We start from the raw sequence: 24,524 nt of genomic DNA, 5'->3' as shown, positions 1-24,524 counted from the left end.
GAGTTATCTTCACTATTCCCAACTAATCTGATATTTGATGCTCCATGGTGGAGCAGTAGGCCATATGAGGCAGAAATGTATTTTTTTTTTCAATGCTATGAGTAAATTTAACAAGATGGCACGGTGTCATATATATTGCTCGAATTGTCATAAATTGACAGTATTTTTTGCAAATCAAGTTTATCTTCGTGTGCGCTCTTTGCTGCTAGAAACCTAGTACTGCAATGGCGACACCACGTGACAAATGCGGAACAACAACAGACGTGAAAATTGAATTTGTTGCAGTCAAGAAGCCCTTGATGGACGACAGTCACTTCCCTGAATAAATGCCTCTCGTCAGCACCAGCAGTTAATGTCGTAATAATTATAATTTTTATATTGATGTACGCGATGTATGGAACATGGTTAGTTCTCCTTATACTTTCCCAAACGCATGGACGTTGTTTGTGCCAAAATCGTACCACAAACTTCAGACCCAACATTGTGATGGTGATGTCCGATGCATTTGTAAGTACTGCCACTTTGACATTTTGTAAATATTTTAGATTCGTTTTACACAACATTCTCATGAGATTTTGTGTGGATTATATTTAAATGTAACTTTCCTGATGATTTATAAGTTGTTTCCACCAGTGAGTTTTAACAAGAATGTAAGCTTTCTGCCATTATCAGATATGTCTATATCCTGTGAAATGTTTTTATTACTTACAACCTCATGCTAATCGCATTAGCCTACGTTAGCTCAACCATCCCGTGGAGTAGTAATATCCCTAGTTAATTTATCACTGCTCTGATAAGGTTGGAGGGTGGTCATGGATCAGCTATTATCAATAGAGACATAGTAGATGCTCTGTTACTACCTCAAAGAAGGGAGAAAGAATTAGGAAGGATGTTTTTTTAAAGGTATTCAAACTCTTTATTTCCCTCTTGCTGAAGGATGGGCGGCTGACCTTTGACCCTGGGAGTAGGGTGGTCCAGTTACCATACTTAAACTATCTCCGGGAGCTAGGCACTGTCTTCATCAATGCCTACACCAATTCTCCAATCTGTTGCCCCTCAAGAGCAGGTAAGATGTTGATGTGCATTTGTATGGAAGACCTCAAGGCAACAGCAGATCATTGGTCAATAATGTGGGCTATGTTACGATCCATTCACAACATACAGAACAAGAAGTTGAATTGCATAATGCTGGTGGATGACTCTGAATCCGATAGTTTGTGAGTAACAGACATGTTCAGTACAAAGGAATGGAATGTAACCAGCTCAAATTGTATTCAAAGTCAAACAATACTACAACTGCATTTCAATCCAGTGGCCACCATAGGTCCATGGAAGGAAACATTTCACGGTCTGTTTTATGTTGATTCTTTTTCTCAGCTATGTGGAGTGGTCGCTTTGTCCATTTAACTGAGTCCTGGAATAATTATAAGTGCCTGGACCCCAATGCCACAACGTGGATGGACCTGCTCCAACAGAATGGCTATAACACCTTGAGTGTTGGGAAGCTGGACTATACTTCAGGAGGTCACTCTGTCAGGTGGGTGGGCACTGCAGTGAGTCATGAATGTCAAACATACCCTCGTAAAACTGATTATCCTACCGATCCTTGACTTCGGCGAAGTCTTTTACAAAATAGCCTCCAAAATAGCGCTCCAGCAGGTATATTTCACTGGTCATCCCCAAAGCCAACACCTCCTTTGGCAGCCTTTCCTTCCAGTTCTCTGCTGCCAATGACTGGAACGAATTGCAAAAATCACTGAAGCTGGAGATTTACAACTCCCTCACTAACTTTAAGCATTTCTGTCAGAGCAGCTTACTGTACCTGTACACAGCCCATCTGTAAATAGCCCACCCAACTACCTCATCCCCATATTGTTATTAATTTTTTGCTCTTTTGCTCCCCAGTATCTCTACTTGCACATCTATCAATCCAGTGTTAACGCTAAATTGTAGTTATTTTGCCACCATGGCCTATTTATTGCCTTACCTCCCTAACCTTACTACAATTGCACACACTGTACTTAGCCTTTTCTATTGTGTTATTGACTGTACATTTGTTTATCGCATGTGTAACTCTGTGTTGTTGTTTTTGTCGCACTGCTTTGCTTTATCTTGGCCAGGTCGCAGTTGTAAATGAGAACTTGTTCTCAACTGGCCTACCTGGTTAAATAAAAGTGAAATAAATTTAAATAAATAATAATAATTTATAACAGAACTGACAGCAACATTTTACAGGAAACAGTGAGCTCACTTAAAGTAGCCAGTCTTGTAATGCTAAGACATGCAGAGACTTTATGTGTAGATAGATAGGCTTGTGCATGGAAATGTTTTATTCAGTCTCATTTTCCCCAAATGTGAATAGTCCCTTGATTTCTGACTCATGTCTTTGTTTAGGACTATGTTTTTTTCCTCGTGTCAAGTTTGGTGATGTCACATTTTTATGATGTGTGTATTTCCACTCCAGTAATCGTGTGGAGGCATGGACGCGAGATGTGCCTTTCCTTCTGCGGCAAGAGGGCCGGCCGGTGACAGACCTGGTTGGGGACGCGTCCACAACGAGAGTCATGTCCAAGGACTGGAGAACCACGGACATTGCCACCCAGTGGATCCGCCACAAAGCTGCAGCTCTCTCCAAGCCTTTCGCCCTCTACCTGGGCCTGAACCTGCCACACCCCTACATCACAGACTCCTTGGGGCCCAACGCTGGGGGGTCCACCTTCCGCACCTCTCCTTACTGGCTCGAAAAGGCACGTTCACTTCAAGAATTACTACTAGTTCCTATTTACAATTGTATAGCAGTCATGTGTCATGTTAGCAGTCTAGCTTTGTTTTAACTGTGCTAACCAAATGTTGATACATCTTCAGAAGCATTCGACTTTACTCTAGAATGTCAAACCATGTTGATTGATTCCCATCTGCAGTCTGCGCTTGTGTTCCATTTCGCAGCATGTGTAATAAGGAGCTGCTGTCCACACACAGGTGATGCCTGAATTAATCTCTATTCCAAAATGGCTGCCGTTGTCCGACATGCACCCTGTGGACTACTACTCCACCTTCACCAAGAACTGCAGTGGGAACTTCACAGAGCAGGAGGTCAGAAAGATACGGGCCTTCTACTACGCTATGTGTGCCGAAACAGATGCCATGCTGGGTTAGTGGTGACTTAATTGTTTTTGTCTGGAATTTCATTTGGCCAAATGTGTACATCCATACAATGTTTTACAGTGTTGCAGAATGTGGTGTTCAGCAATGGACAGTTTAGCAGCTACTGGTGTTATACTGGTTTATTGCAGATGTATTGCTGTTGGTTGTAAAACATCTAGCCACGTGCCAGCCAGGCAGCCACAAACCATAGGATGTTCTGCAACCTTGTGCAACTCAATCAGTTTTCATACAAATCAAATCTAATGTTATTTGTCACATACACATGGTTAGCAGATGTTAATGCGAGTGTAGCGAAATGCTTGCGCTTCTATTTCCGATAATGCAGTAATAACCAATGAGTAATCTAACCTAACAATTCCAAAACTACTACCTTATAGACACAAGTGTAAAGGGATAAAGAATATGTACATAAAGATATATGAATGAGTGATGGTACAGAACAGCATAGGCAAGATGGTATCGAGTACAGTATATACATATGAGATGAGTAATGTAGGGTATGTAAACAAAGTGGCATAGTTTAAAGTGGCTAGTGATACATGTATTACATAAAGATGCAGTAGATGATATAGATTACAGTATATACATATACGTATGAGATGAGTAATGTAAACATTATATTAAGTGGCATTGTTTAAAGTGGCTCGTGATACATTTTTTACATGTATGGCAGCAGCCACTCAATGTTAGTGGTGGTTGTTTAACAGTCTGATGGCCTTGAGATAGAAGCTGTTTTTCAGTCTCTCGGTCCCTGCTTTGATGCACCTGTACTGAGTTCGCCTTCTGGATGATAGCGGGGTGAACAGGCAGTGACTCAGGTGGTTGTTGTCCTTGATGATCTTTATGGCCTTCCTGTGACATCGGGTGGTGTAGGTGTCCTGGAGGGCAGGTAGTTTGCCCCCGGTGATGCGTTGTGCAGACCTCACTACCCTCTGGAGAGCTTTACGGTTGTGGGCGGAGCAGTTGCCGTACCAGGCGGTGATACAGCCCGACAGGATGCTCTCGATTGTGCATCTGTAGAAGTTTGTGTGCTTTTGGTGACAAGCCAAATTTCTTCGGCCTCCTGAGGTTGAAGAGGCGCTGCTGCGCCTTCTTCACAACGCTGTCTGTGTGGGTGGACCAATTCAGTTTGTCCGTGATGTGTACGCCGAGGAACTTAAAACTTACTACCCTCTCCACTACTGTCCCGTCGATGTGGATAGCGGGGATGCTCCCTCTGCTGTTTCCTGAAGTCCACAATCATCTCCTTTGTTTTGTTGACGTTGAGTGTGAGGTTATTTTCCTGACACCACACTCCGAGGGCCCTCACCTCCTCCCTGTAGGCCGTCTCGTCGTTGGTAATCAAGCCTACCACTGTAGTGTCATCTGCAGACTTGATGATTGAGTTGGAGGCGTGCGTGGCCACGCAGTCGTGGGTGAACAGGGAGTACAGGAGAGGGCTCAGAACGCACCCTTGTGGGGCCCCAGTGTTGAGGATCAGCGGGGTGGAGATGTTGTTACCTACCCTCACCACCTGGGGGCGGCCCGTCAGGAAGTCCAGTACCCAGTTGCACAGGGTGGGGTCGAGACCCAGGGTCTCGAGCTTGATGACGAGTTTGGAGGGTACTATGGTGTCAAATGCTGAGCTGTAGTCGATGAACAGCATTCTCACATAGGTATTCCTCTTGTTCAGATGGGTTAGGGCAGTTTGCAGTGTGGTTGCGATTGCGTCACCTGTGGATCTATTGGGGCGGTAAGCAAATTGGAGTGGGTCTAGGGTGTCAGGTAGGGTGGAGGTGATATGGTCCTTGACTCGTCTCTCAAAGCACTTCATGATGACGGAAGTGAGTGCTACGTGGCGGTAGTCGTTTAGCTCAGTTACTTTAGCTTTCTTGGGAACAGGAACAATGGTGGCCCTCTTGAAGCATGTGGGAACAGCAGACTGGGATGGATTGAATATGTCCGTAAACACACCAGCTAGCTGGTCTGCGCATGCTCTGAGGACACGGCTGGGGATGCCGTCTGGCCTGCAGCCTTGTGAGGGTTTACACGTTTAAATCTTTTACTCACGTCGGCTGCAGTGAAGGAGAGTCCGCAGGTTTTGGTTGCGGGCCTTGTCAGTGGCACTGTATTGTCCTCAAAGCGGGCAAAAAAGTGAATTAGTCTGTCTGGGAGCAAGACATCCTGGTCCGCGACGGGGCTGGTTTTCTTTTTGTAATCTGTGATTGACTGTAGACCCTGCCACATACCTCTTGTGTCTGAGCAGTTGAATTGCGACTACTTTGTCTCTATACTGACGCTTAGCTTGTTTGATTGCCTTGCGGAGGGAATATCTACACTGTTTGTATTCGGTCATACATTGATTAGGTCTAAAACATTCTTGGCAAAAAAAAACTGTTTTCAAATGTAGTTTGGAAGTTGAATAAGTAGTCCCTTACATTACACACTTCTACTACCCCTTGAATGTAATCCCAACAGACACTCATTCTGTGGCGGTCCGTGCTATCTGGGATCCTTGCAATGTCCCTACTCCATTTAATGTTGATATTTTAAAATAGTTAAAGTTAGGTAAGGGTTCAGGGTAGGGATGTTCGAAGGATCCGGAGAGTACTAACCATTCTGTGGCTGCGCTACTCTCTGTGGTCCTTCTAGGCCAGGTGATCTCAGCTTTGCGGGACACAGGCTTGCTGGACACCACAGTGCTGCTCTTCACGTCTGACCACGGCGACCTGGCCATGGAGCACCGACAGTTCTACAAGATGTCCATGTTTGAGGGCAGCTCCCATGTCCCCCTGCTCATCATGGGGCCTGGGGTGAAGTCTGGCCTGCGGCTGAGTCAGCTAGTGTCCTTGGTGGACATCTATCCCACTGTGCTGGGTAAGTACAGGAGTATATGTGGGTCAGAAGCACAGGGCTCGATGATGTGGAGGGATTCAAAGGGTTGTTACACATCCTGGTCAGTAAACTGATTCCATTCCACATACATGTTTGCAGAGATGGCAGGCGTAGCAGTGCCAGGTGGCCTTAGTGGTCATTCACTCCTGCCTTTGCTGTCTCAGTCTGCTGCCCGGCCCGCACGGCCTCGCCCAGACTGGGTATTGAGTGAATACCACGGTTGCAATGCCAACGCCTCCACCTATATGTTGAGGGAGGGCCGGTGGAAGTACATTACCTACGCAGATGGTGTGAGTGTCCCCCCGCAGCTATTCGGTGAGTGCCCCCCCCCCCACTGGAGGAAAGAGGGTTTAGGGTTTGTTTTTATCCCCCATCATTACTTATCAGCATGTAAATTACACATGGTCCAATATATCTAATCCTTGTATTTAGTGGATAAAGATGATTTGGAACAGTACCACTACTGTGTGTACTTGGTATGTGATTTTTAAGCATAACCACATATCTTTTGGCATTATTTATCTGTCAACTGACTTCCCTAGTTAAATAAAGGTTAAATAAATATGTCATGTCATTCCCCACTAAAACCTTTGTCAGAATGTTCCCTCAGTGCAGCCCTCCCTCAGCCGCAGGGTCTACGTAGATCAAATCTCTGCAACCTTTCCTCTTGTAACACTTAAAATCTAATGTAATGTAAATGTAAAATCTCTCTCCCCTGACAGACCTAACGGTGGACAAAGAGGAGCTTCACAATGTGGCGTCCAAATTCCCTGATGTGTGTCGTCACCTGGACAAGCTGCTGCGCAGCGCAGTAGACTACCCCCAAGTCTCTCAGGCAATCTGTCTCTACAATAAGCAACATTTTGCTGCATGGCGAAAGAGTCTTGGTGACAATTATACCCAAGTCATTGCAAACCTGCGTTGGCATGTGGACTGGCAAGAGGATGTGGAGAACAATGAGAAAGCCATCGATGAGTGGCTCATGACATCTGGGTTCTCTTCTGAAAAGCTCAAAGTATCTATGTTTTAACTGGCCTGCTGTATTAGAAAAGCACCAAAATAAAGATGTCATGCCAAACATGACTACCAATAACTGCACAATCCACAACAGTGCTGCAAATTGAAATGATAATTCTGGTCAAAATGTGAGAACACACACCCCTGTAGTTAAAGCGTAATTATAATTCACTTGTTTCTTTGTTTTTTTACTCTGGTAAGATTGTGGGCGGCAGGTATAGTCGTGTTGGGCAAGGAACCGAAAGGTCGCTGGTTTGAATACCCGAGGTGACGTGGTGACAAATCCTTCGATATGCCCTTAAGCAAGATACTTAACTTACTTATGTCAGTGCTCCAGTGGCACGATACTACTATTGGATGACCCTGTAAAACAATACATTTCACTGCACCTATCCAGGGTGTATGTGACAATGAAACATAAAATAAATATATTGTATGTCTGGTAGATTTTATTGTTCTATATTAAATTCACTTCTGGTCCTGGAGAGTTGTTGGCTTTTGTTACAGCCCAGCAGTAAAGCTCTTGTAAATATTGGGCCGCATCAACCAAAGATTATGGATATACTGACAAGATACGTTTCTCCGCCCTAACAATGGGAGTCCTTGTCCACACAGGCAAGGCGGGCTGTCTTGCTCCCGCCTATCCTTTCTTTGGATTGGATACATCTTGTTATTGTAATCCCCTTTTGAATATTCAATGAGGGTTATTGACATCAAATTCCTATGTTCAATGGAGAGAGATGCTATGCCACTAGCCTCATGACATGAATATACATCGCCATCTGATCTTCAAAAGGTTCTACAGCTGCACCATTGAGAGCATTGCATCACTGCCTGGTATGGCAATTGCTCGGCCTCTGACCGCAAGGCATTACAGAGGGTAGTGCGTACAGCCCAGTACATCACCGGGGCCAAGTTTCCTGCCATCCAGGACCTCTATACCAGGCGTTGTCTGAGGAAAGCCCTAAAAAAATTCAAAGACTCCAGCCACCCTAGTCAAAAGACTGTTCTCACTGCTAACGCACGCAAGCGGTACCGGAGCGCCAAGTCTGGGTCCAAGAGGCTTCTAAACAGCTTCTACCCCCAAGCCATAAGACTGTATCGGTACACCCTGTATATAGCCTCGCTTTTGTTATTTTACTGTTGCTCTTTAATTATTTGTTACTTTTATCTCTTATTTTTGTAGTTATTTTTCTTAACTGCATTGTTGGTTGAGGGCTTGTAAAAGTAAGCATTTAACCTGTTGTATTCGGCGCATGTGACAAATACAATTTGATCTAGAGACAACTACAATATAGTGTTTTTTTTCTCAAAGTTGCAGGGATGTCACTTGTAATTACTTATATCAGTACACTCATAATTTAAGCATTACGAAACTTATTTTCGATTAAATAAACCTCACGTAGCAGATACGCCATACATTTTTTGTTGACCAAATTTGACCCTCATCAACCTCCATACAAAAACTCCCTGCTTGGTTGGCGAAACAACGGGGAAAAAACGCCACCTGCTGGAGGGAGAAAGGTTTTACCACCCAAATTGGGCCTCTCTTCCTCTGCATCCTTCCGTGTATGCTCATGCAACGCATCTTGAGTTAGATGGGCGGAGTTAAACGGAAATTACCCAATCGTAACACACAGTTGTGTGTCGTAATGCACTAGGGTCTGACTGATCCTGTCCACACGTGAGAATTGTGCCGAGAACTAAAAGTTTTCATATGCATGGAAAATAAAACGATTGCCTATTGAACAACCAGTGAATAAATAAAAGATGAAAGCAACAGCCAAGGAGCAGGTAACTTACATTATATAGTGTGAACTTTTTCATTTTAGCATGAGGCAATGACGACTAGTACTAGTAATTAGCTGCCAGCTAACGTTAGCATCGCACATTACAGTGTACTGTAACTCTTCATGTGTGGCTAACGTAACGGTAACATTAGCTAGCGGAGACTATATCTATTCGCTTAGTATTACAGATAACGTTAGTATTTGAAAGGTTGTCGGAATTTGAGTTATGACTAGTTTCTGTAGCTAGTCCAATTTATCTAGCCCATGCCTTTATATCCACCATGCAGCCAATTTGATGCTAGTTAGTTTACTAGCTAGATCTCGCACTACACCATATTATGATATATATATATATATATATATATTCTGATATGATATAACGTTACACATGATTCTCACGTTTCAAAGATGGAGCAATCAGAGTCTTCGCACGATGAGGAAGATGAGGGCCCGACCAGGGCCAAAAGGGGTAAGCCCGAGGTAGTCCAGAACGGGCTCCTCCGTCCCGTGAAGATGTCGCGCGGTGACCTCTACAAACCTCCCACCGCAGATGAACTAAACCAGCTCAAGGAGGCCGAGAGCCTGTTCCACTGCAGCCTGCTCAAGATGCAGGTGAGACAGGGGTTAGGTATGGGTGGAGGTCGGTGGTTCATTCACAAATTAATCGTTTTCAAGAACATTGACATTGTTTGTTTGTGTGTGTGTGTGTGTGTGTGTGTACACACATGCCTACATTCCAGTATTTCTGATGAAGTGGGGACCACACGGTCACTTAGCAACATGACAGCAGTCTCAATGGTCCCATGCCTGCATATACATATATATTTGTTAATCTCCCTCTGTCTCCCTGCCAATGCCAACAGATGGAGGAGCTGCTGAAGGAGGTTTCCCTGAGTGAGCGCAGGAAGCAGCTGATTGACTCTTTTGTCCAGAGTGTCACTGAGCAGCTCCAGACTGTACCACAGACTTCTGACATGGAGGTATGTCAGTGATACGGTGGTTCCAGGGGATTAGAAATAGTGGGTACTTGTTGTATTTGGTCTGACCTCAATGATCTCCAAAATGTTTGCCATTGATCTCTCTCTTGCTTTTTCCCCAGCTAAGTGACTTGTCATGGTTGTCAGGAGGGGTGAAGGTCCCCTTTGTCTTGGTGCCAAAGGCAGCCAAGGGCAAGTTTCACATGGCACCGCCCATATCTGTTACCATCATAGGCAGCTACCCACTGGGCACCTGCACCAAACCAGGCATCTCAGTTGATCTGGCAGTCGCTATTCCTGCTGTACGTAACGCCACACTGTTCACTCTGAACAATAAGAGGCAACGTTTGGTCGTACAACAGAAATAACAACATACGTCTATTCATGTTTTATCTTCAGGATGTCCTGCACCCTAAAGATGCCTTAAACCAGAGGTACCCACGAAAGAGGGCGATTTACCTGGCAGGACTGGCACAACATCTGGCTGCCTCTCCCGCCATCGGTGCCATGCGGTACTCATGTCTCCATGGCAACCGCCTCCGTCCTATCCTGTTGCTTTCCCCTCCAGGTACCTAGCATCTGTCACAGAGGGGTGGGATAGCAACAGTGCTTCTACATCTGCATAGCTTGGGGTTTTAGGCTGGGTTTCTGTATAGCACTGTGTGACATCGGCTGATGTTCAAAGGGCTTCATGAATACATTTCTTGATTGAACAGTTGGTTCACTCTAAGGCCAAGTCTTGTAGAGCTTAAACCTTTTTTCACAGTGTTCCTTAACTCAAAGCCTAGCTTGGTTTGATTTAGCATGCAATTCATATGGTTGTCGGCAAGCACCTATTCACTACCTGTTCATGTACCTATTCACAATGTTGGTTTGTGTGTGTCAGTAATGATTAAATGAAATGGCCCGTTTTCCAGGCAAAGACTCCTCCAGTTTCACCTTGCGACTCCACGCCTGCCCTCCACCGGGCTTCTTCAAGCCCAGCCGCTTCCACCCCCAGAGGAACAACATCCGCACCGACTGGTATACTGGCCTGGGGAGCTCTCAGCCAGGTGAGGTCCTCAACTCAAACCAAGCAGCTTCGATATATTGTTTCCAAAAATACAGGTCTCTTCTGATTTAGGATGTTAATGGAAACTGATTGTTACATGAGATGAGTGTTCCTTGTTGAGGGAGATGGTACACTAACCCGAATTACAGCTGTGCATTGGATAGATTCTTCACCTTTAAATCAGACTTAAGTCCACGTTCTCATCCATTCCTTTTCTGTCTGTATTTTTGGGCAGCGACAAGTGAGCCGCCCACTCCCCACTACAACAGCTCTGTTCTTGGGGACATGCTACCCAGGGCCCACCTGCAGTTCCTGACTGCTGTGAGCTCCCAGTGTGCCGCCTTTGCAGAGGGAGTGGCACTGCTCAAAGTGTGGCTCAGACAGAGGGAGCTGGACCAGGTATGGGCCCCTGCACCACCACCTGTTCCCTCTCTATCAAGAGTTGTACTGGGCTGAATGAACCCAGTGCTTAAACTAATCTCTTTCTTCCCCCAGGGCGTAGGGTGTTTCAGTGGATTCCTGGGCTCCATGCTGCTGGCATACCTCCTCTCCTGCCACAGAGTCAGCAACACCATGACAGCCTACCAGCTGCTCCGCAACAGCCTGCATTTTCTGGGTAAGATGCATGAGGTCTCATCTCCTACCTGTCTGTCTACTCCTACTGTTGGAGTAACATTGCATGTACCATAAATACCATACCTGGTGTTATTGCAAAGTGTTTGGTGTTGATCTCATCACTACTCTGTTTAGAGCCGGTCTCATTGTCATCGCTTTCTTCTCAATCTCAGCTTTCAACGACCTGACCGAGAATGGAATTACCCTAGCCAAAGGCCCAGATTCAACAGCGGTGAGGCAGGACTAGTCCAAATGCCACCCAAAAACTGTCTTTTGGCATTTGTTTTCCATTAGTCCTTTGTTGATATAGTCCCTAAAATGTTTTTCCTGTCAGCAATCAAGTTTTCAAGTTGAATAACTTTCGAAGTACAGCTGGTATGATCATCATGTGATGCAAAATGCATCATACCGGCTGTATTTCTGTATTTCTGTATTTTGAATTGTATCTCTTAAACTCGATTTCTGACATGCAAAACATTTTGGGACAATATCAACAATGGACTAATGAAACAAATACAAGAAGATAGTTTTTTGGGGGGAATTTTTCTTTACTAATAGGAGTGCTTTTCTATTTTCTCCATTATGGATCAAAATCACATGTTCTTCTCCCCCTTGTTTTCTTTCGTTTCCTCCCTCAGCCCTCTCTCGCAGAGTTCCACACTGCTTTCCAGGTTGTTTTTGTCGACCCCTCTGGACACCTCAACATGTGTGCTGACATGACAGCCTGCACCTACAAACAGGTGAGTGCCCCGTGGCAAGGTGCCTTGAGATTGGCTGGATGGCAGTAACATGCCCTCTGATTGGTTGACTGTAGCTTGTTTGGCTCTCAGGTGCAGCACGAGGCTTCTCTGTCGCTGCAGTTTTGGGACGACCCCACCGTGGATGGATTCCATGCCCTACTCATGACCCCCAAGCCCATGATCAGGACCAGTGACCATGTCTTCCAGTAAGGCCTTGTTAGGAACACACGCTAGCACACACACACTTATTGTTCTCTCCTCTTGTGTTAACTTTGACCCCTCCCTCCCCCATATTCTGTTTGTTCTCCTCTCCTGTGTGTCTCTGTCATCAGGCTGTGTGAGCTGGTCAAGCTACAGTGCTGCTGTAAGAAACTCAACCTCCTCAGTGAACTCATGGACCACAGTGGAAACTACGTCCTCACCGCACTCCCCTTCATCCTCTCCCTCCTGCAACGAGGACTGGGCCAAAGAGTCCGCCTCCTCACCCACTCACTGACCCCTGACCCCGAGGTGAGCATTCTCCTGCTTTCTTTGATTTCCGTATGTTAAATAGTACTGAATGGTTTGTGTTCCTGTGTTTCACTTTGTAAAATGTGTGTGTAATTCAGGTCTGTTGACAGGGACGGACTGGTCCAGTACGTTTTAGAGAGAACTGTTTACTTGATAACGTTCCTAATGGGTAGTCTGGTTGGTGTGTGTTTGCTATGGCAGTGGCCGGTGGAGCGTGATGCTCCGAAGCACAACGCCCAGCCACCCCTGTCCTTTGGCCTGCTGCTCAACCCAGAACAGGCGGCCTCTGTACTGGAGAGAGGACCCCCAGCTGATAGTCCCAAGGTCTGTGTCTATTTCTCTCTTTGTGTTTCTGTGTTAACAATTAATACCATGCTTTCAAATGTGTCATCCAGTTGTGTGTGTCATTTGTACTGCTGTGTGTGTTTGTGCAGGCTGAGGAGTTCAGGCAGCTGTGGGGTTCTCGCTCTGAGCTGCGTCGGTTCCAGGACGGTGACATCACGGAGGCTGTGGTGTGGGAAGGAGAGACCACCTGTCAGAAGAGACTGGTCCCACGCCAGCTCATCACCCACCTGCTGCAGCTGTACGTACCTCACCACTCCTAAGCACAGATCTAGAATCAGATCATCCTACCTCCAATCCTAACCATAACCATTTTGGGGATGGATGAAGATCTGACCCTGTATCAGTCGGTTTAATTAATAATTTTTATTTTATTCCACCTTTTATTTAACCAGGTTGACCAGTTGAGAACAAGTTCTCATTTACAACTGCAACCTGGCCAAGATAAAGCAAAGCAGTGCGACACAAACACAGAGTTACACATGGAATAAACAAACATACAGTCAATAACACAATATAAAGTATATATACAGTGTGTGCAAATGGTGTGAGGAGGTAAGGCAATAAATAGACCACGGTAGCGAAGTATTTACAACTTAGCAAATTAACATTGGAGTGATAGATGTGCAGAGGATGATATGCAAGTAGAAATACTGGTGTGCAAAAAAGTAAATAAAAACAATATGGGGATTAAGTAGGTATATTGGATGGGCTTTTTACAAGTGTTCTGTGTACAGCTGCAGCGATCAGTTAGCTGCTCAGACAGCTGATGCTTAAAGTTAGTGAGGGAGCTATAAGTCTCCAACTTGCAATTCGTTCCAGTCATTGGAAGCAAAGAACTGGAAGGAAAGGCGGCCAAAGTAGGTGGTGGCTTTGGGGATGACCAGTGAGATACACCTGCTGGAGCGCGTGCTACGGGTTGGTAATTATGGTGACCAGTGAGTTGAGACAAGGCGTCGCTTTACCTAGCAAAGACTTATATATGACCTGGAGCCAGTGGGTCTGGCGTCGAATATGTAGTGAGGGCCAGCCGACGAGAGCGTACAGGTTGCAGTGTGGGTAGTATATGGGTCTTTGGTGACAAAGCGGATGGCACTGTGATAGACTGCATCCAGTTTGGGATCACTACCCTTTTGTTTACCTGTCGGCCCCAGCCCCGAACACAGGTCCTGTATGTACCTAACTGACCCGCTCTACCCATTTAATCGCCATTTACCCGTTATTGTCTTAGGTCTCCTGATCAACACCTGCGATTGGTTTATGCCTCTCCAATGTCAATATGCCTTGCCTGCTGCCGTCTCATCTAGTTCTTATTGTTTTATTTCACTGTAGAGTCCTCAGTCCCACTCAAAATGCCTTAGATAGCTCTTTTGTCCCACCCTACACACATCCGGAGACCTCACCTGGCTTAATTGCTGCCTCCAGAAATGAAACCTCATCGTCACTCAATGCCTAGGTTTTACCTCCACTGTACTTACATCCTACCATACCAATGTCTGTACATTATGCCCTGAATCTGTTCTACCACGCCCAGAAATCTACTCCTTTTATTCTCTGTTCCAAACACACTAGACAACCAGTTATTCTAGCCTTTAGCCATACCCTTATCCTACTCCTCCTCTGGTGATGTAGAGGTTAAACCAGGCCCGGGAGCCTCCAGTTCCACTCCTATTCCCCAGGTGCTATCATTTGTTGATTTCTGTAACCGTAAAAGCCTTGGTTTCATGCATGTTAACATTAGAAGCCTCCTCCCTAAGTTTTATTCACTGCTTTAGCACACTCTGCCAACCCTGATGTCCTAGCCATGCCTGAATCCTGGCTTAAAGAAGATAAAAAATTCTGAAATTTCTATCACCAACTACAACATTTCTGTCAAGGTGGAACTGCCAAAGGGGGTGGAGTTAGCCTGCAGAGTTCTGTGATGCTATCCAGGTCTGTGCCCAAACAGTTCGAGCATCTACTTTTAAAAATCCACCTTTCCAGAAACAAGTCTCTCACTGTTGCCGCTTTTTATAGACCTCCCCCAGCTGTGCCCTGGACACCATATGTGAATAATTGCCCCCCCCATCCATCTTCAGAGTTTGTACTGTTAGGTGACCTAAACTGGGATATGCTTAACACCCCAGCCGTTCTACAATCTAAGCTAGATGCCCTCAATCTCACACAAATTATCAAGGAATTTACCAGGTACAGCCCTAAATCCGTAAACATGGGCAACCTCATAGATATCATCCTGACCAACCTGCCCTCTAAATACACCTCCGCTGTCTTCAACCAGGATCTCAGCGACCACTGACTCATTGCCTGTGTGCGTTATGGGTCCGTGGTCAAACGACCACCCTTCATCACTGTCAAATGCTCCCTAAAACACTTCAGTGAGTAGGCCTTTCTAATCCGCCTGGAACGGGTATCCTGGAAGGATAATGACCTCATTCCGTCAGTAGAGGATGCCTGGTTATTCTTTAAAAGTGCTTTCCTCACCATCGTAAATAAGCATGTCCCTTTCAAAAAATTTAGAACTAAGAACAGATATAGCCCTTGGTTCACTCCAGGCCTGACTGCCCTTGACCAGCTTAAAAACATCCTGTGGCGTACTGCATTAGCATCAAATAGCCCCCGCGATATGCACATTTTCAGGGAAGTTAGGAACCAATATACACAGACAGTTAGGAAAGCAAAGGCTAGCTTTTTCAAAAAGAAATTGGCATCCTAGCACAAACTACAAAAGTTCTGGGACACTAAAGTCCATGGAGAATAAGAGCACCTCCTCCCAGCTGCCCACTGCACTGAGGCTAGGAAACACTGTCACCACCGATAAATCTACAATAATCGAGAATTTCGATACGCATTTTTGTACGGCTGGCCATTCTTCCACCTGGCTACCCCTACCCCAGTAAACAGCTCTGCACCCCCCACAGCAACTTGCCCAAGCCTCCTCCATTTCTCCTTCACCCAAGTCCAGATAGCTGATGTTCTGAAAGAGCTGCAAAATCTGGATCCCTACAAATCAGCTGCGTTAGACAATCTGGACCCTCTTTCTAAAATTATTCACCACAATTGTTGCAACCCTTATTATGAGTCTGTTCAATCTCTCTTTCTGAGATCTCTAAAGATTGGAAAGCTGCTGCGGTCATCCCCCTCTTCAAAGGGGGAGACACTCTAGACCCAAACTGTTACAGACTTATATCCATCTTTCTTCGAAAGCCAAGTTAACAAACAGATCACCAACCATTTTGAATCCCACCATACCTTCTCTGCTATGCAATCTGGTTTCCGAGCTGGTCATGGCTGCACCTCTGCCACGCTCAAGGTCCTAAACGATATCATTAACCGCCATCGATAAAAGACAGTACTGTGCAGCCGTCTTCATTGACCTGGCCAAGGCTTTCGACTCTGTCAATCACCCCATTCTGATCGGCAGACTCGACATCCTTGGTTTCTCAAATGACTGCCTCGCCTGGTTCACCAACTACTTCTCGGAGTTCAGTGTGTCAAATCGGAGGGCCTGTTGTCCGGACCTTTGGCAGTCTCCATTGGGGTGCCACAGGGTTCAGTTCTCGGGCCGGCTCTTTTCTCTGTAAACTTTGATGTCGCTCTTGCTGCGGGTGATTCTTTAATCCACCTCTACGCAGACGACACCGTTCTGTATACATCTGGCCCTTCTTTGGAGACTGTGTTTAGAAACCTCCAGACAAGCTTTAATGCCATACAGCTCTCCTTCCGTGGCCTCCAATTGCTCTTAAATACAAGTAAAACTAAATTCATGCTCTTCAACCTATCGCTGCCCCTGCCCGCCCATCTAGAATCACTACCCTGGACGGTTCTGACTTAGAATATGTGGACAACTACAAATACCTAGGTGTCTGGTTAGACTGTAAACTCTCCTTCCAGACTCACATTAAGCATCTCCAATCCAAAGTTAAATCTAGAATCAGCTTCCTATTTCGCAACAAAGCATCCTTCACTCATGCTGCCTAACACCCTCGTAAAAGTGACTATCCTACCGATCCTTGACTTCGGCAATGTCATTTACAAAATAGCCTGCAACACTCAGCAAATTGGATGCAGTCTATCACAGTGCCATCCGTTTTGTCACCAAAGCCCCATATACAACCCACCACTGCTACCTGTATGCGCTCGTTGGCTGGCCCTTGCTTCATATTCGTTGCCAAATCCACTGGCTCCAGGTCATATACAAGTCTTTGCATGGTAAAGCGACGCCTTGTCTCAGCTCACTGGTCACCATAGCAGCACTCACCCATAGTACGCGCTCAAAAGCCCCCCCCCCCCCCTTTGGCCGCCTTTTCTTCCAGTTCTCTGCTGCCAATGACTGGAACAAATTGCAAGAATCACTGAAGCTGGAGATTTACTTCTCCCTCACTAACCTTAAGCATCAGCTGTCAGAGCAGCTTACCGATCATTGCACCTCTACACAGCCCATCTATAAATAGCGCACCCAACTACCTCATCCCCATATTGTTATTTTTTTTTTTGCTCCTTTGCACCCCAGTATCTCTACTTGCACATCAATCACTCCAGTGTTTAATTACAATTTAGCAATTATTTTGCCTCTGGCCTATTTATTGCCTTACCTCCTCAATCTTACTATATTTGCAGACACTATATATAGATTTTTCTATTGTGTCATTGACTGTACGTTTGTTTATCCCATGTATAACTCTGTGTTGTTTTTGTCGCACTGGTTTGCTTTATCTTGATCAAGTCGCGGTTGCAAATGAGAACTTGTTCTCAGCTGGCCTACCTGGTTAAATGAAGGTGAAATAAATAAACCCTCTCCTATACTAGAAGGAAGGAGTAGGCTGAGCTGTTCATCAACATGCTCTTGCATCCACACAAAGCCTCTTTGACAACTCTCCACCATCTTTTCCTTGTATGATGTTGTGTTGGTTGTATGGGAAGTTCTGTTAGAAGCGGGTTTAAGAGAGGCTCCTTTCTCTTACATTTACATTTACATTTAAGTCATTTAGCAGACGCTCTTATCCAGAGCGACTTACAAATTGGTGCATTCACCTTATGACATCCAGTGGAACAACCACTTTACAATAGTGCATCTAAATATTTTAAGGGGGGAGGGGGGTGAGAAGGATTACTTTATCCTATCCTAGGTATTCCTTAAAGAGGTGGGGTTTCAGGTGTCTCCGGAAGGTGGTGATTGACTCCGCTGTCCTGGCGTCATGAGGGAGTTTGTTCCACCATTGGGGAGCCAGAGCAGCGAACAGTTTTGACTGAGCTGAGCGGGAACTGTGGTAGGGAGGCGAGCAGGCCAGAGGTGGATGAACGCAGTGCCCTTATTTGGGTGTAGGGCCTGATCAGAGCCTGGAGGTACTGAGGTGCCGTTCCCCTCACAGCTCCGTAGGCAAGCACCATGGTCTTGTAGCGGATGCGAGCTTCAACTGGAAGCCAGTGGAGAGAGCGGAGGAGCGGGGTGACGTGAGAGAACTTGGGAAGGTTGAACACTAGACGGGCTCGGCGTTCTGGATGAGTTGTAGGGTTTAATGGCACAGGCAGGGAGCCCAGCCAACAGCGAGTTGCAGTAATCCAGACGGGAGATGACAAGTGCCTGGATTAGGACCTGCGCCGAGGCAGGGTCGTCTCTGCGGATGTTGTAGAGCATGAACCTACAGGAACGGGCCACCGCCTTGATGTTAGTTGAGAACGACAGTTTGTTGTCCAGGATCACGCCAAGGTTCTTAGCGCTCTGGGAGGAGGACACAATGGAGTTGTCAACCGTGATGGCGAGATCATGGAACGGGCAGTCCTTCCCCGGGAGGAAGAGCAGCTCCGTCTTGCCGAGTTCAGCTTGAGGTGGTGATCCGGATATGTCTGCCAGACATGCAGAGATGCGATTCGCCACCTGGTCATCAGAAGGGGGAAAGGAGAAGATTAATTGTGTGTCTTCTCTTCTCCTCAGTCATGCAGATATACCAGAATCCTGTGTGAGATACATTGGAGGGATGCTGGATGATGTCATCAAAGTGGGACGTGAGGTAGTTCTGAGTTTTCTGTAGTAGTGCATCTTACTCTGGGTTGATGATCCCCTCCATACAAACTTTGACATCTGAAACCTGTTAAAGCTGTGTGTGTGTGTTCGCCAGGTGTGCAGTACTGGTGAGGAGGAGAGTCTGAAGGTGGTTCAGTCATATGATGATCTAAGCAGGAAGCTGTGGACGCTGGAGGGGCTTCCCTTGTCCATAACGTCAGTGCAGGGGGCCCACCCAGCCCTCCGCTACACCCAGGTAACCCCCCTAGCTACTGTACCCTACCTAGACCCCCCCCCCCCCTTCCCCATTGACACATCTCAACAGGAGTGTATTCATTGGTGCAAAACCTAACAAAAGGGTTTGGCAACATGAGTTTCAGTTAGGTCACTTCCCGTTAAGGCCTGTTTATTTCAATTTGGCTCCTAATCCACTCCAGCTCCTCCATGCAGCAGACGTTAACTAGCGAGTTGGAGATGGTTCATAATTTCAATGTTTGATTTGTGCTTCCTCCATCACACAGGTGTTCCCCCAGTGCCCCTGAAGCTGGACTACTCATTCTTTGACAGAGAGAAGTTGTCCCGGTCACTGGTACCCCATGAGGTCAAACCTTGCCCTGTGTACATCACCCCTATCCAAGGTACGGCACACCGTTTCTTACGTGTGTGTATGGGGGGTGCATGTGTTCATCAGTGCCTTGCGTTCATGTATTGCGCTTACAATGCTGCCTGCCTTCATGTACGTGCCAAAACTGTGGCGGGACTGAAATTTTCTAGGCCTAGTTGTTAGGTAAATTAGGGTTCATACATTCTCTTCAACACAATGTGCAACAACAATCTCGCCACAGTGAGGCAGCAATGTATTTGTAATTTGGATAGAATACTAATTATTCTATTATGGTTCACTTTCTCATCAACCACATCAATGCCTGTTACTTGTAGCCTACCATTTAGGCTTATAATCCAACTCAATATGCCTGTTGCTTGTAGCCTACCATTTAGGCTTATAATCCAACTCAATATGCCTGTTGGTTGTCGCCTACCATTTAGGCTTATAATCCAACTCAATATGCCTGTTGCTTGTAGCCTACCATTTAGGCTCCTGAGGTGCCTTATTGCTATTATAAACTGGTTACCAACGTAATTAGAGCAGTAAAAATACTTGTTTTGTCATACCCGTAGTATTGGCTTTCAGCCCATCAGCATTCAGTGCTCGAACCATCCAGTTTATAAGAACACACAGTGAATTGACATACTGACACACTTTTATTGTTTTGGCTCAGTACTCCAGTGCTTTACTTTGGCTCTGCACTCCAGTGCATTATTCACAATTCATTCAGGACTATCTGTAATCATGGTAGCATCCACATTAATGGAGAAGTATTTAGTGTTTCTATTGGCACAAATGTATCTGGAACACAACCAAAACAAACAGCAAATGCATCCAAACAAATGTGTATTCACAAGCTTGATGAAGACATTGTGCTGTTAATATGGGACCAAATACTTTTGACTGCTACAATACACAAGTGAATTTGGCCCAACACTTTTGGTCCCCTAAAATAGGGGGGGACATGTAGTGCTGTCATTTCTAAATGGTATGGATGAAAATACCCCCGGTCTGCACTTTAACCTCATAGTCATTGTATCGTTTAAAATCCAAAGTGCTGGAGTACGGAGACAAAAATATACACTAACGTTCTAAAGTTTGGGGTCACTTAGAAATGTCCTTGTTTTTGAAAGTCGAGCACATTTTTTGTCCAAATTGATCAGAAATACAGTGTAGACATCGTTAATGTTGTAAATGTCTATTGTAGCTGGAGACGGCAGATTTATTTTATGGAATATCTACCTAGGTGTACAGAGGCCCATTATCAGCAACCATCACTCCTGTGTTCCAATGGCACGTTGTGTTAGCTCATCCAAGTTTATAATTTTAAAAGGCTAATTGATCACTAGAAAACCCTTTTGTAAATATGTTAGCACAGCTGAAAACTGTTGTGCTAATTAAAGAAGCAAATTAAACTGGCCTTCTTTAGACTAGTTCTGTCTGGAGCGTCAGCATTTGTGGGTGTGATTACAGGCTCAAAATGGCCAGAAACAAAGAGCTCTCCTGAAACTCGTCAGTCTATTCTTGTTTTGAGAAACTAAGGCTATTCCATGCGAGAAATTGCCAAGAAACTGAAGATCTCGTACAGCACTGTGTACTACTCCCTTCACAGAACAGAGCAAACTGTCTCTAACCAGAATAGAAAGAGGAGTGGGAGGCCCCAGTGCACAACTGCGCAAGAAGACCCGTACATTAGTGTCTAGTGTGAGAAACAGACGCCTCACAACTGGCAGCTTCATTAAATAGTATCCGCAGAACACCAGTCTCAACATCAACCGTGAAGAAGTGACTCCGGGATGCTGGCCTTCTAGGCAGAGTTCCTCTGTCCAGTGTCTGTGTTCTTTTGTCCATCTTAGTCTTTTCTTTTTATTGGCCAGTCTGAGATATGGCTTTTTCTTTGCAACTCTGCCTAGAGGGCCAGCATCCCAGAGTTGCCTCTTCACTGTTGATGTTGAGACTGGTGTTTTGTGGGTACTATTTAATGAAGCTGCCAGTTGAGGACTTGGAGGCGTCTGTTTCTCAATGTCTACCCTGTATTTCTGACCAATTTTGATGTTAAATGTGCTTTTCTTTTAAAAACAAGGACATTTCAAAGTGACCCCAAACTTTTGAACGGTAGTGTATAATTGTCACTGGCCCAATACTTTTGTAGCTCACTGTAAATTACAACAAGATTTGTTAAGCATAGAATATTGCGCATAATTGAGCAACACAATATATAAGCAGCCTTTTGAAATGGCCAGTAGCTGCCATATCAAAATAGGACAGTAACAATAGCAACAAAACACCATCAAAATAATGAAAATACTTAATGACAACAATGAATTGTTTAGCATCTAATTAGATATTAGATGCGGACTCTGAGTTTTTGTTTTGCCCCCTTTTCTCCCCAATTTAGTGGTATCCAATTGTTTTAGTAGCTACTATCTTGTCTCATCGCTACAACTCCCGTATGGGCTCGGGAGAGACGAAGGTTGAAAGTCATGCGTCTGATACACAACCCAACCAAGCCGCACTGCTTCTTAACACAGTGCACATCCAACCCGGAAGCCAGCCGCACCAATGTGTCGGAGGAAACACTGTGCACCTGGCAACCTAGGTTAGCGCGCGCCCGGCCCGCCACAGGAGTCGCTGGTGCGTGATGAGACAAGGACATCCCTACCGGCCAAGCCCTCCCTAACCCAGACGACGCTAGGCCAATTGTGCGTCGCCCCCGGACCTCACGGACGCGAACCCAGAGTCTCTGATGGCACACCTTGCACTACAGTACAGAGCCCTTAACCACTGCGCCACCTGGGAGGCTTGATTCTGAGGTTTGAAGAGTATTTCCTCCCAGGCAGCTCGTAGTCTACTGGGAGTCTGTTAATCATGTCCTTGATTTCTTCTTTTCCACCCTGTGGAAGGAAACCATTTATTCCGCTATGTATTTGGTAAAAGCGTCTGTGCACCTCTACCGCCGTCTGTGCACCTCTACCGCCGTCTGCGCACCTCTACCTACCGTCTGCGCACCTCTACCTACCGCCGTCTGCGCACCTCTACCTACCGCCGTCTGTGCACCTCTACCGCCGTCTGCGCACCTCTACCGCCGTCTGTGCACCTCTACCGCCGTCTGTGCCACTGGGTGCTTTGCTTTTTGTGTTTGGATAGTTTTGAAAAAGACCTAATAATTGTCAGCTGTGATGGAGACTGGGTTGTCCCCAGCGCTGTGGTCCCTGAGGCCTGCGTAGTTCAGAGCCTGGTGTACCCTGAGGTAGGAGGGCACATTGTATGTATTGCCTTTTGCTGTTATTGCCTCTGGGAAATCTAGCAAATGAACTCTGTTAAATTCTTTCTCGTTGGTTCTAAAGCGAAAATATATCCCAAAAGGGGTGGTGGCGTTTTTTTCAGACACCAGATCTGCCATTTTCACACACCAGATCTGCCATTTTCACTGACACCAGATCTGCCATTTTCACTCTTCCTCTCTCTTATCCTACTAAAGGTAGACGAGGTCACGTGACCCCAAACGTTAGTAGGCTCTATGACCCCTTCCACTCTGTCGAGAGGTGTAATTTTATCCCCTCACCTCACTCACATTGATGTGATTTAGCAAACAGCGCAAAAAACAACTTTTAGAACGTTAAGAGTACCAACTAACTGAAAAATCTGACCAATGGTGCCGTCAAATATCCCGGTTTATGATCTATACGGCATACTGCCCAAGCCTAGTGGTTACTGTACAGACCTAATTGAAGTGTTTTGTTGTGGAGCCAGAGAAGGTATGCTATTTGTGTTCTACTATGAACCCTTCTCGCTTGCCTTCTCCTGTTGTAGTGATCTGCCACATGGAGGGCAGTGGGAAGTGGCCTCATGACAGAGTGGCCATCCGCCACATTAAAGCAGCCTTCCACATCAGCCTGGGAGAACTGTTAACCCAACACCACCACTACACCTGCCAGCCCAGTCCCACACACCTGGATGTGTGGAAGGTATGGGCACCGCTCTCTCTCTCTCTCTCTCTCTGTGCGGTTAGGAAGGTAGTGATTATGATTATTAATGACACACACTGACATCTACAGTTGGCACAATTGAGCTTTGTAACATAGATTTGATTTTAATTTGACTGATATAGGGAAGCACTGTTCTCAGACATCTTGACTAACTGTGTGTGTGTCCAGGATGGCTTGGTGTTCAGGATCCAGGTAGCGTACCACCGGGAGCCTCAGGTCCTGAGGGAGAGTGTTAGTCCAGAGGGCCTGCTCATCGTCAGGGACAATGCGGAGGCTCAGGCCCTGGAGATGGCCACCATGCAGCGGCCCCTACTTACCAGCACCCTGCACGGGTCAGGCTCTCTCTGTCAGCTAACACTATAACTTTACACCTTTTCTCTCAAACAGACACACATATCTAATGTCTCTGTGGTTGTGTGTTCTAGGCTCCAGCAGCTCCACCCGTGCTTCGGTGCGGTGTGTCGCCTGGCCAAGCGCTGGCTGGGAGCACAGCTCTTTAGCGATGACATCACAGAGGACACTGCTGACCTGCTGGTGGCGTCCCTCTTCCTGCAGCCGGCCCCCTTCACTCCTCCAGGGTAACTAGTTACCTACTTGAAGTATCAATCCCTCTCTGCTAATTTTTCTCTCACTTGTTCTATCGTCACCTTCCTGTACCACAAACTCTTTCTCTCAAATTCTTTGTTGGTCTGTGTAATCTGAGGGATGTATGTGTCTCTAATATGGTCATACATTTTGTCAGGAGGTTAGGAAGTGCAGTTCAATTGTGTATGCGGTGGGCGCATAGACAGATCTGGCTCTCAAGAGAAGACCGGCTATGGCGGCCTTTCCCAATACAAAGGCTAT

The 24,524-nt window shown here is 45.9% G+C and overlaps 2 protein-coding genes across 2 annotated transcripts in view; both read left to right on the top strand.

Annotated features, from left to right (window-relative positions):
- The first annotated feature begins 244 nt into the window (after positions 1-244).
- arsk (arylsulfatase family, member K) lies at positions 245-8,338 on the top strand. The gene is made up of 8 exons (XM_046348009.1): positions 245-507; positions 937-1,066; positions 1,378-1,537; positions 2,465-2,747; positions 2,980-3,151; positions 5,797-6,021; positions 6,139-6,354; positions 6,762-8,338. The coding sequence occupies exons 1-8, from the start codon at positions 382-384 to the stop codon at positions 7,067-7,069; spliced, it is 1,620 nt and encodes a 539-aa protein (XP_046203965.1). The 5' UTR covers positions 245-381; the 3' UTR covers positions 7,070-8,338.
- Positions 8,339-8,691: 353 nt separating this feature from the next.
- nol6 (nucleolar protein 6 (RNA-associated)) overlaps positions 8,692-24,524 on the top strand; it is a 31,272-nt gene continuing 15,439 nt past the window's right edge. Inside the window, exons 1-20 of the mRNA XM_046348016.1 lie at positions 8,692-8,850; positions 9,255-9,458; positions 9,710-9,826; positions 9,946-10,125; positions 10,223-10,391; positions 10,741-10,875; positions 11,110-11,273; positions 11,370-11,490; positions 11,663-11,721; positions 12,128-12,229; positions 12,320-12,435; positions 12,562-12,739; positions 12,941-13,063; positions 13,174-13,322; positions 19,014-19,089; positions 19,198-19,342; positions 19,607-19,720; positions 23,503-23,657; positions 23,847-24,010; positions 24,104-24,256. Of these exons, the coding sequence (XP_046203972.1) occupies positions 8,827-8,850; positions 9,255-9,458; positions 9,710-9,826; positions 9,946-10,125; positions 10,223-10,391; positions 10,741-10,875; positions 11,110-11,273; positions 11,370-11,490; positions 11,663-11,721; positions 12,128-12,229; positions 12,320-12,435; positions 12,562-12,739; positions 12,941-13,063; positions 13,174-13,322; positions 19,014-19,089; positions 19,198-19,342; positions 19,607-19,720; positions 23,503-23,657; positions 23,847-24,010; positions 24,104-24,256 (2,648 nt within the window). The 5' untranslated portion in view covers positions 8,692-8,826. The remainder of the gene's footprint in view (positions 8,851-9,254; positions 9,459-9,709; positions 9,827-9,945; positions 10,126-10,222; positions 10,392-10,740; positions 10,876-11,109; positions 11,274-11,369; positions 11,491-11,662; positions 11,722-12,127; positions 12,230-12,319; positions 12,436-12,561; positions 12,740-12,940; positions 13,064-13,173; positions 13,323-19,013; positions 19,090-19,197; positions 19,343-19,606; positions 19,721-23,502; positions 23,658-23,846; positions 24,011-24,103; positions 24,257-24,524) is intronic.

The sequence above is a fragment of the Oncorhynchus gorbuscha genome, linkage group LG04 (assembly GCF_021184085.1).
Source record: "Oncorhynchus gorbuscha isolate QuinsamMale2020 ecotype Even-year linkage group LG04, OgorEven_v1.0, whole genome shotgun sequence".
Lineage (NCBI taxonomy): Eukaryota > Metazoa > Chordata > Actinopteri > Salmoniformes > Salmonidae > Oncorhynchus > Oncorhynchus gorbuscha.
The sequence above is the reverse complement of the archived record's forward strand: the minus strand, read 5'-3'. Positions and strand labels throughout refer to the sequence as shown.

Excerpts from the sequence above, each read along its gene's own strand:
- arsk (XM_046348009.1), top strand. The coding sequence starts at position 382 with ATGTACGCGATGTATGGAACATGGTTAGTTCTCCTTATACTTTCCCAA. Across the intron at positions 1,538-2,464 it reads TCAGGAGGTCACTCTGTCAG|TAATCGTGTGGAGGCATGGA; the intron begins GTGGGTGGGCAC and ends TTTCCACTCCAG. Across the intron at positions 2,748-2,979 it reads CTCCTTACTGGCTCGAAAAG|GTGATGCCTGAATTAATCTC; the intron begins GCACGTTCACTT and ends GTCCACACACAG.